The sequence below is a fragment of the Mchenga conophoros genome, linkage group LG4 (genome assembly GCF_057382185.1).
Source record: "Mchenga conophoros isolate Kocher_MC1m ecotype Shallow Benthic linkage group LG4, M_conophoros_male_GT1.1, whole genome shotgun sequence".
NCBI lineage: Eukaryota > Metazoa > Chordata > Actinopteri > Cichliformes > Cichlidae > Mchenga > Mchenga conophoros.
This window is the reverse complement of record NC_140529.1, coordinates 39,933,325-39,948,584: the sequence shown is the minus strand read 5'-3', so window position 1 is coordinate 39,948,584 and position 15,260 is coordinate 39,933,325. Positions and strand designations below refer to the sequence as shown.

General features: G+C 41.0%; 1 protein-coding gene across 1 annotated transcript; it reads right to left on the bottom strand.

Moving 5' to 3' along the window:
- Positions 1 to 1,048: 1,048 nt before the first annotated feature.
- On the bottom strand, positions 1,049 to 15,003 carry LOC146576866 (neurexophilin-1-like). The gene is made up of 2 exons (XM_085272425.1): positions 14,490 to 15,003; positions 1,049 to 1,888 (listed from the first exon to the last, which is right to left on the bottom strand). The coding sequence occupies exons 1-2, from the start codon at positions 14,544 to 14,546 to the stop codon at positions 1,115 to 1,117; spliced, it is 831 nt and encodes a 276-aa protein (XP_085128551.1). The 5' UTR covers positions 14,547 to 15,003; the 3' UTR covers positions 1,049 to 1,114.
- Between the last annotated feature and the right edge of the window lie 257 nt (positions 15,004 to 15,260).

Here is a 15,260-nt window from a genome sequence, read left to right as displayed (position 1 = left end):
TCTCCCTCACACAGTCAAAGTTATCAAGGCGTGAAATCAGGAATCCTGACGGCAACAAAATGTAATCTTTTTCATACAGAGGGGACAATAGAAGGCGCTGCATACTCTACGTCTCCTTCTCCACTTTAATTAAAAGAGCACACCGAATCTCCCCGTCTTTCACTCCCCTACCTTCTCTCTTAAGAGTGAAGGGCCAATTTTATCACTATGCAGAATCTAGTTATTTTCCTCACACTGAACTTGTCTTAAGCCCCAGTCCTGAATCTTTAATGAGCAATTTCTTTTTTTTTTTTTCTTTTTTTTTTGTAAATTTTATTATTTTTCCTCTCTCCACCTCCTATTTCTCTTTTATTGAACTGGGGTAATGTAACTGAAGGATATATTATGATTAGATTTTGCAGGTAAAGACTACACATCAGTGATACGGTAGGGTGGCTGCATCAGAGAATGCAGATGGGACTTTAAACATTGTTCTGGGGGTGGACGTTCCCTCACATTAAATATATGCCCTTTAAAAAGACTGAGAGTGTAACCTGAATGGTCCTATGGTTGGTTACACTTTACATTCATCTTCTCTTTATGAGAAAAAAATGATTTATGTTCCCTGTGGTATGTTTCAGTCAGTGTGGAACTTAACCATATTTATAAAGTTGGATTTTGCTTCAGCTCTCCAGTGGATCATATCAAAGATACAATACTGCGTTGTGACTTTGAAAAAGAAGAATTTTGTAAAGGGTGTTTAAAAGGACATTAAGACAACATTAACAAATGACTTAATGGAAGAGAGAAATAGCTGGCGAGAAGTTGGCATATAGAAACTGGTCTGAGGTAAGAATGTGCAAGTTGGCGGTATTTGATTTTTCCCTACCAGTCCAGTTAATGAATACTGCAGTTAAGCATTCCGAATGCCTCATTATCTGCATACTGTACTTTATGTTTTGCATATATGTTTATACATCTTACAACAGTCAGGCTACAGAGAGGTTTTTTTTTAAAGTGTCTCGCTGCCGCTATGACATTCACAGCCTTGGTTTCCTCCTCACGAGTTGCAGTCACTCCCACTCATCCCCCTTCTCCTCTCTCCTCCTGCCTCTCCTCCCCGCCTACAGGTCCTCTAGCCCGAAGGCAGGTAGGGCATCTCGTTATGGTAGTTGTAGTCCGGGCAGACCTTCTGCACCAGGCGGTAGTCCGTACTGTAGAAGGAAATATAGATACAGATGACCTTGAAAGGCTTGGAGCAAATCCAGGACACGTGGCTCTGGATCTGCTCCTGGAAACAGGTCTTGGATGGGTCATAGTTGCACAACGAGGTGCGTTTTTGGCGATCCACCTTCTCATAGTCTACGCGGCAGTTGAAGATCTTGGAGTCCTTGGGGTAGACCACACTCTGGCGCTCCAGGTCAAACTCTACTGCCTTGACAGGTGGTACCAGGCTGACTGAGATGTTGCCCTGGCCTGTGGAGTTGTGTCGAAAGTAGACGCTGAATGTGCCGTTACCGTGATCCACAATCTTGCCGGTGATTAGCAGGTTAAGCCTTACTGTCTTGATATTGGAATAGAAGTCTCCCCAGCCAAACATCTTCTTGAACTTGCCGGTTTTAACAATTGGTCGGCGTTTGACCCTGGGGTTCGAGGCGTCGGGTTTGAGCAGATCACTGCCCAACATCTCCCAGAACTCCTGTTTTGAAAACTCCTGCTTTGAGAAAGGGACTGGAGAGTGGTAGGGCAGCTCCAGAGAGGTGGCGTTAGCAGCTCTGCTTTTACTGTGTAGCATCCAGCGGCTCAGGGGTGAGAGCGAAGCCTGCCCGCCCAGGAGGCCCACTGTCTGGGAGGAGTCATCTGAGGAGCTCTTGGAGTTTGAGGAGTCATCTTCTTGACTCAGTGCCACCTGGAGAGTATTGTGGAGGAGGGGATCAGAGAAGGTAAACAGAGAAAAAAAAAGGTAGAAGCAATTATTAGCAAGGTAGAAAAAAATGTAGACAGAAACCAAATTAACAGTTTGATCAATACTTAATTTACTGTTCATACCTCGAGAGATTTTAACTGACATTCTATCAATGTTTTATTTATATATATTTATATAACTTTACACGTAGTGCTATTATTAAAATCTTTTGTTTACCTTCGCTGAGAAAGAAATACTCCCTTATGTCACGTTCTCACAGAGGCAGTGTAATTCCCTAAGTTCACTAGGCTCCATCAGCTACTTGGGAGGCCAGAGGGATCAAAGAACAGATTCAAACACAAAATCCACATCATAAATGAATTCACGTGGCATTTGTGACTCCTGTGTTCTTGTACAGTTTAATCAATATATGTGAAAGTGGATATTTTTCTGCAAAGGATTTGAAACAATGAAGAGCTGCAATCAGGAAATGTGTCCTGAAGTTGTTTCTTACAACAATCAGTGGAGTTTTTGCACAAGTATTTGCCTTCATACTAACTGTTATAAAGTATTTTTTCCAAGTTGAGAATTAATTAATTCATTTTCGCCAGAACTGAATTGCAAGATAATCCACCTGGAAAGATTTTTTTTCTGCCTTGTATTAAAATCCTAAAGGAAAAATGTCAGTGGAAAGTGGAGACTAAGCTATGTTTCTTTTTTTAAAGTGAGCTTTTTGCTTTTTAAGCACTCTGGTATGAGTGCATGGGGAAGCTGTTATGGCCTCGAAACATTTGGTTGGAGGATCAAAGTGTTTGAGGGTGGGGAGGTGGGCAAACGGGAGGGCCTGAGAATAAAGTGTAATGTCCAATTAAGACTTCCAGTGTTTTAATTAAAGAAAAAATCTGTATCGGCAGACACACAAAGCTGTCAGATGTTAACATCAACTGAAGGGAGGGGAAGAGGAAGGAGGGCGATAACATAGTGCTGCTGTGCTCAGCAGTAGCTTTGTGATGAGTGTGTGAATGTGCTTGCAAAGTAATGGGTAATTATTCAATGGTAATGATCTATTAACAGGTAGCTTCTGTCTAATGTGCCATGGAGGTATCCAGAATTGTTGTGTCCTTTGGATCTGACAGTAAGGAACACACACTCACATCGTCTGTGAATTTTGAGTTGTGGTAAATGCAAACAATAAGTGATGCAAATACGAGCGCTGGGGTAAGTTTGTGTATGTGTGTGCATGCGTGTGTGTGAGTGCGTTCTACCCAGAGAGATTTTACAATGATGCATAATGCATGGATCTCTGTCTGTGCTCTGATCCATCTACTGTCTTGACTGCCAGGGCTTCCTTATACAGGCTTAGTCAGGATTATTAAGTCTGACTCATTTTTATTCCATTTTATGCAGGTTTTTCAAGCTCACTCAGATTTGTTCACTTGCTCTGCAGTTAGTCAGTGATATTGATTCTTCTGTCTCTCTAAAAACATGTATTTCCTTTCATAACAACGTGTATCGCATTTCAACTGTCTTGAAAGGATTCCCACTGATGTGGTTGTGGTCTGGTGTGTGGACTCAGATGAGAGGACACCATTTTTCCCTTAATCTGGTTTTATTCCCATGGGGCTGTTACAGGCCAGATTCCCTCTGCTCTAGTTACCTGTCTGCTGCTACGCTACACTGCCGCTTAGATCCTTCAGTCTCCCCACGGGGGCCGATAACAGTCCTGACAAAGACTCCTTCCTCTTGAAACAGATAGCTTCTTTGAGAATCCCAAACTCATTAATAATGAACCAAAATTCAAAAGCGCTTAGACTTATTGATTTAAATCTTTTCAAACATATCTATGTTTTTTTTCTTTTTCTCTCATTTTTTCTTTTTAGACCAGAAAGTTGAGGCTAGACAGGATGACTTTGATGACATACCATTACCCATGGCTCCTATTGAAGGACTAGTTTGTGTTTGATTTCTCTTCTTCAGTGAGCCCATGGCTGCTGGGGCACAGAGGGTAGCAATCTGCCTGCCTCCCCAGATAGCACTCAAGAGCCCCTGCGGTGTCCTACAGTTTCTATGAAACTGTCCATTTGTTTTAAGATCCTCATCACTTTGCCAGCAATTCTCAGATGGTGCCAGTGCTCGTATCTGAGCAGAAACATATTGCAACATGCTTTGTTGTAGCTTACACATTAAGCAAAGTATCCCTCCTCCTTCCCTCTTTTGCACAGTCTTCATTAGGGAGTCAGAGAGGCTGGGCTGCAGGAGTAGAGATGAAGTAAACGCTGTGCTATTGTTAAACAGAAGATTTAAATGTCTGGCACTGCTGGAAGTGTCAGATCCAGTGTACAGCATCATTGTCAAAGGCAAATGGAAGAATAAGCTTAATTTGGCCCTGAAGAAAACCTGAGTTAGAGCGACAATGATTACTAGAGTAACAGAACACACTCTGAGCACCAGTCCAAACACAATGCCTTTAACTGGAGTTGTGTTTTTGGCGGTAAATGGATACTACTGTTTGTGGTTTCACTGTTGAATGATGTATTTAAAGGTAAATGAAGTCACACATTATATGGTAGCACATGACATTGCAGTGCTACAATTCTTATCCCCTTTGCATTTAACTATGAAAGTACAGGAAGCTTGTGATTTAAGATATTGTAGAATAACTGAAATTAGTTTCGTTTTCCTTCAATTTAGGGGAATGTTTTTATATTTGGGAAACAAAAACATTGTTTTGTTAACAATCCAGCACTAAATGCCATCTGCTTTGGGTATTTAAATAAGCCACTTGCTTTCAGATTTATAATCTAATCTAACAGATGATGATGTACTGTGAGAACCTTGCCTTTTTTAATGATCAGTTTCATAAAATTTTAAGAAGTGTTTTAAAGAGTTAGAAAATGTGCACTTGTTCCAGGGCTGTAGCCACTATACCAAAGTCTTATTGTTCACTAGGTCATCCTAAAATATACAACATAAACCAGCCATATATTGTAACATAGTGAAATGTTGCTTTGAAAAATCAGAAGTTTCTCTCAGAGTAAGTTTGTTTTGTTTCATGAAGCTTGGCAAGATGTATCCCAGCTTTAATACTGTATGCAAAGTGTGGGCGCTGGGCAGTCGGGTCTTAGTGAGGGGGTGGAGGTTCGGGGTGATTTTGTCATTTGTCATGTGCACTAAGTGAGTCAGTGAAACGGCTGGAGAGGATGGGAGGTGGCTGCGGGCTCTGTCGCTGTGGTAATTGTGAGTCATTCAGCCTCAGTGAGCACAGGCCCCAAGCCTCTCTAGCAGCAGGACGTATGGTAGGGGAGCGATCCTCAGAAGCCTGGCTGCTCCACAGGCAATAATCAGCCTGTTACTGTGACAGGTACACCATTTTAACCCCTTTCCCCTGGTGACAGAAACACTCTGTTGCCATAATATAGCGCAGAGATCATGGGGTGACTTAAGTAAAATCTCCACCATAACTCACAGAAGTAAGGGACTGGTGATAGACCACTGTTTCTAAGAAGTAGTCTACACAGTAGTCTGACGTAACTTGTGACTGTTGGAGATATCCTGCAAAATATACTTCACAGATGAAGAGATACGTGGATTTCACATCTCTATTGCGAACAGATTAGGTAATCAACTTCAGATTTTTTTCCTTCTCAATGAGGATTTGGCATTTTCTTCTGTTTTGTAGCTTTGCTGATATTTTTTTCAAAACAAATAATCAAATAATTAAATCAACTACTGTTGTAAAAAGGAGTTGTAGCAACAAAACTACATTAACTACGCCCGTCTTATTGTCTTTCAGCAGACTGTCTTGGTTTTCGAGACCGTTCTCATTCCCATGTAACATACCGACGATTTGTCACGTCCCGAGACATCCCATGGGAACGTGAAAGGTAATCTTCCATGTCGACATGATACGCACCGTATTGCGAATGGAATCCAATAGAATGACACTCCCGGCGGTAACACAAGTTCCAGCCGTGTATTCCAGGCCTAACCTTAATCCTAATCATAATCTTATCCCTAATCATATTAGATAGTGTTTTCCAAAGCGATTAATGATGAGAAACTAAAATGAATGTACATGTGTAGCTTCATTCCTCATGTTTCCGACTGCGTAACATACCGACAATTTGTCATATGGCGTCGTATGTTACGTTTTGAGATGAGAATTTGTTGCGTTTTCAGTGCGTTTTTCTCTCACTGATCTTCAGGCTTTGTTTTCGGTCACAGCATGTACTTGTTCCCATTAAAACCACTTCAAATCCCATTGACTGTACACTTGCTGCTGAGCATCAGATCTCATGAACACAGTGGCGCATTCTGCAGCTCAAGAATTAGATGTTTTATAATGGAGGGACCAAAATGTAATAAAAATGCAATCAGTGGGAAACAAACAGTCAAAATGAACGATAATATTGCAATGGATTGCCTTATTAGCTAAAATGGCATTGCCATGGTAGTGTTTATCATAGGGTTTATGTGAAGCTTTTGTTGGGACACCTGAGCTGAATGTAGTGTGTCAGTTTTTTGACATACAGCTTACATATGTATCTTTGCGTGTTATATGAATGCATGAGCTGGAAAAGAGTAAACTTATTGATTGAATCCTTCAGTGGGGGCCACCCGATGGGGCTTAAGCATGTGCTTGTCCTGCAGAGCTGACAAGTTCAATAAGCACTCCACTTTCCTCTGGCTGTTGAGTTGAAATATTCATCTCTAATATGACATCAATTTTTAATTAAAGACCGAGGCAGCTCAGATTTCTTAAGTGTTAGTCAATGCTTCATCCACACTACCACCTTACCCACGCCCCACCCGCGCCTCCTTTCCCCATCTCCAGATGTAATATGCTCACTGCAGGAGATTTCTCTGTTACATGATTAAAGTCTGAAAATGGCTGTGCCCTTATAACTAATTATTCTTCTAGCTAGTGTAGATCCAAGAAGAGGTGAGCGAGAGAAAGGTAATTTCACAAGAAACAAGCCATTTGACTCTTAATGAATAATTTACTCCAGCTTCTCTGGGGTCACTGGAACTAAGATCTGAGGTACGTGAACAAACTCAATACACTGAATAGTTTTTATTCGAAACTATTTTTTTCTAACATACTCTGTCTTTCTGCATCCTCCACCCTTCTTTTTTCCAGCCCATTTTGGACATGTTCACTTGTGCGGTCCCAGAGGACTTGGGCTCATTTTGTATGCTCAGACTGAAGCTAGACTCTGAATTGGCTATCAAATTTTTACATTATAAGATATCGACAAGTTGGCAGTGCGAGGGAGGATGGAAAGTGGCAGCAGGGGATGGTTTCTCCCCAGTTATTCCCCACAGAGTGGGGACCAAAGCAAGGGCTGGGAGACTCAGCTGATTAAAGCCACTGCTACAGTAGTCATACCTGTCTGGTAAAGGCTGGGAGGACTGCAGGATTGTCTCATGGAGGCATAAAACCCTCAGTTAAATGCCCTTTTTTATTAAGGGCTGTTGTCTGATACAGTGCGACAGAGTTTCTGTTAATTTTTGAACCCATATAAATGAAAATAATTTTGTCATTCCTGCACAACCACCATTAATATGCTCCCGAGGGAGGCTGTTAAATTGCTTCAGTGGAGAGGTGCTGAGTGGCCAAATCAGACAATGGTTTAGCTGTGCAACTCCCAGCTGAGAAAGTGTGTAACTGTGTGAATGGGCTCCTTTTACACTTATAGTAGCTCTAAAAAGGTACTGAATCTTGGGATTCTCTCATTAGCGGACAGCTGTGGTTGAACTGAGAATATGTTGGGTCACTGTCATTTAATTTATACGTGGGCTAGATGTGTTCACATTAGCATGGTAAATGCGCATGCCTAGCCGACTGCTTTGAGGTTCTGTCTGGCATTACGAGTGGCATACACATAAAGCTGCTAAAGTGAGTATGTAAACCTCATTTACATATGACAAACAGGTCAGGCACTTAGATGTCTGAAGTTCCAGCCGTCTCAGCAGTCCTCTAGCTGAATTTAGACTTTTCAGTGTTTAAACTGATTAAACCAAATGTAAGCAGGAAGGGGAAACGTGATCGCAAGTGCTTGCTTGTAAGACATTTGACACTCTGCAGTCCATCTCAGCTGGACTGGACACAATCTGGAAATGTCACCAGAGGAACAGAAACACGATTCAGTTTCTAAAGGAGAGATGCTATAGGTAAAGTAGCCCTGTAGATAGAGCTTTATTCTATCTATCTATGAGGATAATTTTCTTGTTTTGTTCATTTTTTTATCATTAAGAGCCTGCTTCATGGTATATTTTACTCCTACAACCATGGTGATAACTGAGAGCATTTTTACATTTATGAAGTGATGAAAGGAAATTGCCAAAGGCACCTCTATGAAACCCTTTGACTCTAATGTGCCAAGAAGAATTGGGAACCTGGCTTTGTTCAATGTTTAAATGTCTGTTTTGGAAAAGTATGTGCATTACTTCAATATGATTTGCATATTTGAACATTTAACCATCATTTTTTTAAAAACCATTCTTACATAATATCTTGCTCAAATGACAGTTGTTAACATTAATGTAGTGTCCTGCAACTATAAAATGGTAAATGTAAACTATAAATAATTTGACCATGATAAAACTCTCTAAAAATCAATTTTGGTTTCTTTTATTGAAAAAATGGATAGATTAATTAAGTTACCTTAGCTTAAGCAGTTAATAGACATTTAGGTGTCACTTTTGAGATGGCTTGTGTGATCTGTGTAACTCCTCAAATTGGTGTTTCATGTAGCAATGTAATAAAAATTCAGAAATCAATGTGCTTTGCATAAACATTCCCATTATCCATTTATTCCTGCATTCCCGTGGCTGTGCATTTCCTATAATTGGAAACCCCATGTATAGACTCTCAGCAGGCCTTGTCTGGAGATGTGCACCACTCTGACCCCGAAAATCACTGTACCGTCACTGGTCGGCACGCTGGTAAACTGCATACTAGATGGTCAGTCATGCAGAACAGACTGTTTACAGATTTTGAGAGAAATGAGAATATTAATGGGCTTCTGCACACTGGTTTCAGTCTGGTCTGGCAGCTCAAGCAACACCATGATGAGGTCAGCATGAAAGCTTTGGTTTTCTTCAGTGTTAAACTACACTGACAGCCTAGTGTTCCCCTTTCAAATAAACCCAAATCCCCTGGTCCCATATTGCCTTTTCCACTATTGCTGAGATGCCTACAGATTTTAAAACAATGAAAGCTTTACTTTATATTGATACTTCCTATAACGGTTTGTATTTTCAGAAAACATTCAAACAACTTTGACTATTGTTAGCTCAGGCAGAAGCTCTGTGAAATTAAAATGTCGGTTATGGATTTTCCCATCCTTAGTTATTCCTTTGTGCTAAAGTCATGCGCATCTTTATCTGGCTCCCCGGGGAGTTACACCCACTCATTATACCCGAGGCAACGAGTCATTTTTCTTTAAGCTGTGCACTGTAATCCACACTTCACTATCTGAACCAGTAGACAAACCTACAGATATTCTTTCAGGGTCTGCTCTGTCTTCCCTGCAGTCTCCTAGAAAGCAATGCCACAGTAAATTGTGCTGGTTTTGAGGAGACAACGTATTCTGTCTGAGGACAGCTTGGCGCTTCAATATGAAGGGCTGTCAGTGTGTCAGGGTGTGTGCTTTCTCTCTGTCTGTCTGGGTCTCTGCTATGGGGCTGCCTGGAGCCTGTGGGAGGGGCTCACTGGGTGGTCGGGGGTGGTGGAGGAGGTGCACCTCTGGGGTCCTACATGCTGTGCATGTTCATAACTCAAGCCGTTTTACCCTGCAGGCAATAGGCTACAAATATTGTCCAGCACTGCTCATCCGCTGCTGCGTCATATGTTGTTTATATGTTCTGCGACTGCTCCTAGCTGTTTAATTTGTTCGAATGAAACAAAGAGGAAAATAGTGCCAGAGCCACACAGGTAAAGTGACGAGAAGAGAATAAGAATCAAAAAGCAAAGACATCAAATTTAAGCCATATTCAAGGATGCCTAAATTATCTGAGAAAACCAATTACTTTTCTAAATGCATTATTAATAAAAAGACACTAATCTTAGCAAAGATAAAGTACTCTGCATATTTTTTACAAACTGATCTGGAAAAAATACAAATAGTGCTAGATCCAGAAGCTCATGTAAATAAACGCTGAAGCTGATTGATGCTGTAATAACAATAAACTCGAAATGTTGTTTTCATCAGTAACAAGGGGATATTGTTTAACTTATCTTCCTATCATTACCCCAGAATTAAGAATTATGTGGAAGTGGTTAAGCCTAAAAACACTATTATCTACAAGTCCATTAGATTTTTAGTTTCCTGAATAAAAAAGACTCCTATTGATACTGAAGTTTAGATATTTGAGTAAACTTTTCTGGTTATTTAATTACTGCTTGCTTGAAGGGTATGACCTGAATTGTCATTTTCCTCTACGTTGATGGATAAAACATGATGCGCATTTTCTCCTGCTGATGATAAAGATACAATGAGATGATCATTTTCCTCTTCACGTCACCCAGTTATGACATTCATAACTATACGGCACATACACTCAGCACAGTAGACTGCTCGGCTTGCATGGATACAGAGCCGACCTTCCCTTATGATAGAAATTTGACAATTATGAATGAGTTTTTGTGTTTCCAGCATCTGCGTGGGATGTGAGGTGCAGAGTGAAAGTTTATAAGCTCTGACATGCCGATTGCAACACCGATGGCAAAGAGGACGAGAGCGGGAAGGCTGAAAAAAACTGAGCTCGGTCTGGTGCGGCTGTGCACGTTTGTGACTACATGCAATGTATGCAGCATCGGACTGAGTTTTCTTCTATTTGTTTCGCAAGATGAGGTGGTATGTATCTGGGTGGACAAGGTCAGTGACCCTGCTAGGAGGACAGGTATCTAAGAAACATGAATTTAAGAGTTTGTGACAGGCCAGAATGGAGAGAGGAGTCTGATGTGGTTAGAATTAGCGTCAGGCAGCCTCTGCTCTTTAACTACACGCACAAATCTTCAGGTTTGCACAGAGTGCGTTTGTCGCACCATGCTGTCTTCTGCTGTTTCAGACACAGCAAATGCTGCCTGGATTTAATGTCTTTTGTTGTCTCAGTTTTTGTGCTGTTATGCTTCTGTGATGTAAAATCTTGTCTTTGTCACAGAAGTGATTTTGGCTCTCCAGCTTTAAATGTAACAGCACAATTTGTTATTAATTGATGCGCCGTCTTGAGTGAGTGTTTCCTTGCTGATGGCAAAGTCAAATGGAGGGTGTGAGTAAAAGTTAAGAAAGAGAAAACAGAACAGCACTACTTCCCAATTTCCCAGTGTGAATTCTTCAAAGTGTCACATTTTCTTTTCTTTTCTTTTTTTTTTTTTAAATTACTTACACGCAGAGGGAACGGTGTGGCATGTAGACCTTGAAATATGTGTGAATGTCTCCACAGAAATTCAATTTGTAAAAAGTGACATTCGGTGCTCAGCTACAGAAGTGAAATTCAGTTATCAAGCATGATGGCCAGTGTCTTCATCTGTGCAGAAAGCAATCAGTGTGAGCATAAAGCGGTTCTGTCTCTCACGGCCACAGAAAGGCTACCTGGGGCTACCCTTTCCAGAAAAATCTGGTGAGAAAGAGCATCTGTGATTCACAAATAGTCAAGCCTACGTTCCCCCAGAGATTTTTAATACATGAAGGTTACAGCACAAAATTACTTAACAAAAAGCTCATTTTGAATATCTCCATTTACTGAACTGTAGAGACGAAATTCTCCTTGTCAGTAAAATTATAGTTAGGTTTGCATTTTCAAGTCTAAAATAACACAAATGTGCCATGTTGAATGCGAGTAATGCATTTAAAAGCACAAGGTTCTTCAAACAATTGCAGAGAAGAAATTCTGCAGCTCACCGGAGTATCAGAGTTCAATGCCCTTTTCGAGGACACTTCATGCCTTTATTGATAGTTCTTAAGATTGTTGAAAGAGAGAGCTGCACATTTCGTTGACCTCACTCCTCCCAGGTTTCACTGGCTGGTCTGAGATTTCATCCCATCAACCCTGGTTCATCCACACGGCTGCGTTTGTAATTACAAGTGGATTAACATGTGTAATTCTGTGAAAATCACACAGAATCTGTGATGACTGTCAATTAGGGGTATAAACCTCTGAGGCAGATGTTTAGCTGACTCCTTTTTTAGCACCAATATCTTGGTTCATTCCATCTCTTTTCTTTCATTCTTACATTCTTACCTGTCTATTTGCCCTTCCAAAACTAAACATTTTCACATTAGAGCTGACTCACTTTCATCCTAAGTATTCAATAGACTATCTTGAGAAAATTCACTCTAGCGATTTAGTTTAGTGAAACAAATGCAGTCAGATTGCTGAGCTTCACTGATGAAAAATAACTCCAACTGCTGCTAAAAATAAACATAATTTCTCAAGCAGTCAATTATACAACTGAGATGGCTTTTATTATTCATAACCCTTCATTCAAATTCAGGGAATAATTAACATTTGAAACACATCATTCATCACATAAACAACAACCAGAGTGGCACCTTGTGTTAATAGTCGTCTGTATTAGTAGCCATTTGCAAAAGATCCCTTGAGACTGAACCCTCTCTGAAAATTGCAGCGCTATTACAACAGAAATCATCCAAATCAAATTTTTAATGCATAGCAGGCTCATTTAATTATTAATCACTGCTCCATTACTTAATAAAAAGTTACTTAATTTATTAATTGCTCCATAATTTATCAATGTCACAGGGCTAATGAATTACCCAAGATTCCCTGCTGAGGGAGGCCGTGTACGTTTTTCATAGATACATGGTCTGGCGAGAGGGAGAAAAAAATGCTCTAATTAATGTCATTATCATTTAGCCACAGACCTTCTGGGTTACAATAGGCTGCGGCCCTGCAGCTCACAAAACGCTTCCAGAACCAAAACAACAAGTGAGTGTTAAGCCTATTATCCCCACTCTTGTATCTAGTTATACAACAGCTGAAAAGGCACTCGTCCCCCATATTTTAAGACAGCGTGTGGTCTCATATTTCACAGAGAACAGAAGAATCCATTGAAAGAGCTCCGTCTCAGCCAAGAATATCACTGAGTCTGTTAAGTCACTTAAAACCAATGTCTGTTAGACCTCAGATCCTCAAAAGAGCTATCACTTTATTCTGAGTATCTGAATAATACCTTAATATGAAAACCACAAGGTCATCCTTGAAGGAATGCCGTCACAGACGGGTTGAACAGCCACTCAACCTCACTTCAGTATTTCAGTCACTCATGTTTTTATGGTTTTTTTTTGGATCTGGCTCATTCCCTGGGCCCTGAGATGACTGAGCTCCCCTTAGCCTAGGGGTTTCCGAACAGAAGGATGTTTTCAAGTTTTCTCATGCGATTTAAGAGCTGACTTCTCATTAAAGGCTGCTTTTTAATAAATCTAGAAGCGCACATGAAAGAGGAGTGGGTGATCCAAATTAAATTGTAAGGTTATGCAATGCTGGAAGTATTATTTAAGCTACAGAAACTTCAGTGTTTACATATCCATTGGCAGGAGTGTTGTGTATGAATCAATTTAGCATTAATTTGCTGAATTAGATCTCATAAATTTCTCCTCACCTACTGTATAAATTCAGTCTTTAATCACATCGTTCAATAAGGTAAGAGCTCTCACAGCAAAGACTACAAAAACAAACCAGCGCTTTTATCTTTCTGTGGATCTTTCACATGAAAAAGTATTCAAGCTTTTTGTCTTGCTGATTCTGCTGTACCATTTCACACACAAGAACCCTGGGGCATGGCCCTGTAGTGTAAAGGTGCTACAGCTTATATCAAATCAAAGCCATAATTTAAAGAGTGCTGAAATGTGGCTTATATCTTGTGTATAATGCATTTTTTTAACGCCTGGTTTTCACGGAAGGTTAAATAAACTTTTCCTCAGTTGATTCACAGTTTTGCGTTTGATATTTTGGAGTTCAATTGATAGAGTAAATCATAAATTTGTAACACTGTAACTTTTTAATGGCCATGTAGTGTTTGTTGACAGTGTTACAGAGCTGAGGACTGAAGCGGCTCCAAAGACGCACAGAGTAAAACAGATATGTGACAAACACCGATGGCACGGTGCGCTCCGCACGCTGCCAGCACGAGTGTCCCCCGAGAATAGTGACACTGCGCCCGGCGTACCCGAGACGAGCGGGGTCAGAGTGAATGTTATTGTCTTAACAATTACTAGTGATACAAAAAACAAAAACAAACCAGACATCAGCAGAATTTGGTTTGCGGTCAACACAGTGCTGTCGTGCAGCAGTCGAGGATTATCTCTGCATCTTTGTAAGAAGCACAAATGACCTGCACGTCTCGTAATTTATCATTTCCATCAAATTAATCTAAGCTGTCAGTTGCTATCCACGCACGTCTGCGCAAACATTTCCCCTTTAATTAGCGTATATCACGGAGTTTGGAAGTTTGTAGCCTACTCTACGGTATATTCTGACGCAGAAGGTATTTTGAGGTAATTCGGAGAAAGACGCATAAAGACCCCGGCGTGACTTTTTTCTTTTATCTTTTTTCACACTCCCACTCTTTTCTTACCAAACAAGCGGTTCCGTTGAGGAGGAGCAGGATGAAGCCTCGGTTGGGACGCATCATTCCGGCGCGTAAAACCCACAGTCCCCTGCCCCGGCAGGAAAAAAAGAAAAAGAAAAAAAAAGAATATAAATTGTTAATGGTAAGAAGAACAAACTCCCGAAGACGGGCTTTTCCTCCTTCAGGAAGATGCTCTTCCTACTGCACCCGGTCCCATTCGGCTGGCGCACGGTCCCATGCCCATGCCTGACTAAAGTGCTGTTTCCACAGACCTAAAAAACGTAGGAAACCACTTGGAGTGATACTCTACTGTCTTTTCTTTTTTTCTCACCAATCCAGTGTTTGAGTCAGATTACATATGGTGTGAGAAATCCATGAACATGCGGAAGGCTGTTATCATCCATGCAAAAATGAAGCGATTCCGGCTCAGAGTTAAACGGGTACACAGGGTGGTGGGTAGATCATATCTGGTCACTGGTGCCAGTGGAGATCCTGGAGGGATGGAGCTGCAGCCTCCTGCAGAAACTGAGCGATGCTGAGACTGGCAAGAGCAAACAGACGTTTTAACAGTTCTCTCTCTCTCTCTCTCTCTCTCTCTCTCTCTCTCTCTCTCTCTCTCTCTCTCTCTCTCTCTCTCTCACACACACACACTCTGCCTCTACCTCACTCCCTTCCCCTACCCATGTGTTTGTGCCTGTCCCCCTCTTTCTCCAGTCTCCAATCTCTGTTTCCCTCTCTTACCCCCTCCCTTATCTCACTTTCTTCCCACCTCTCTAG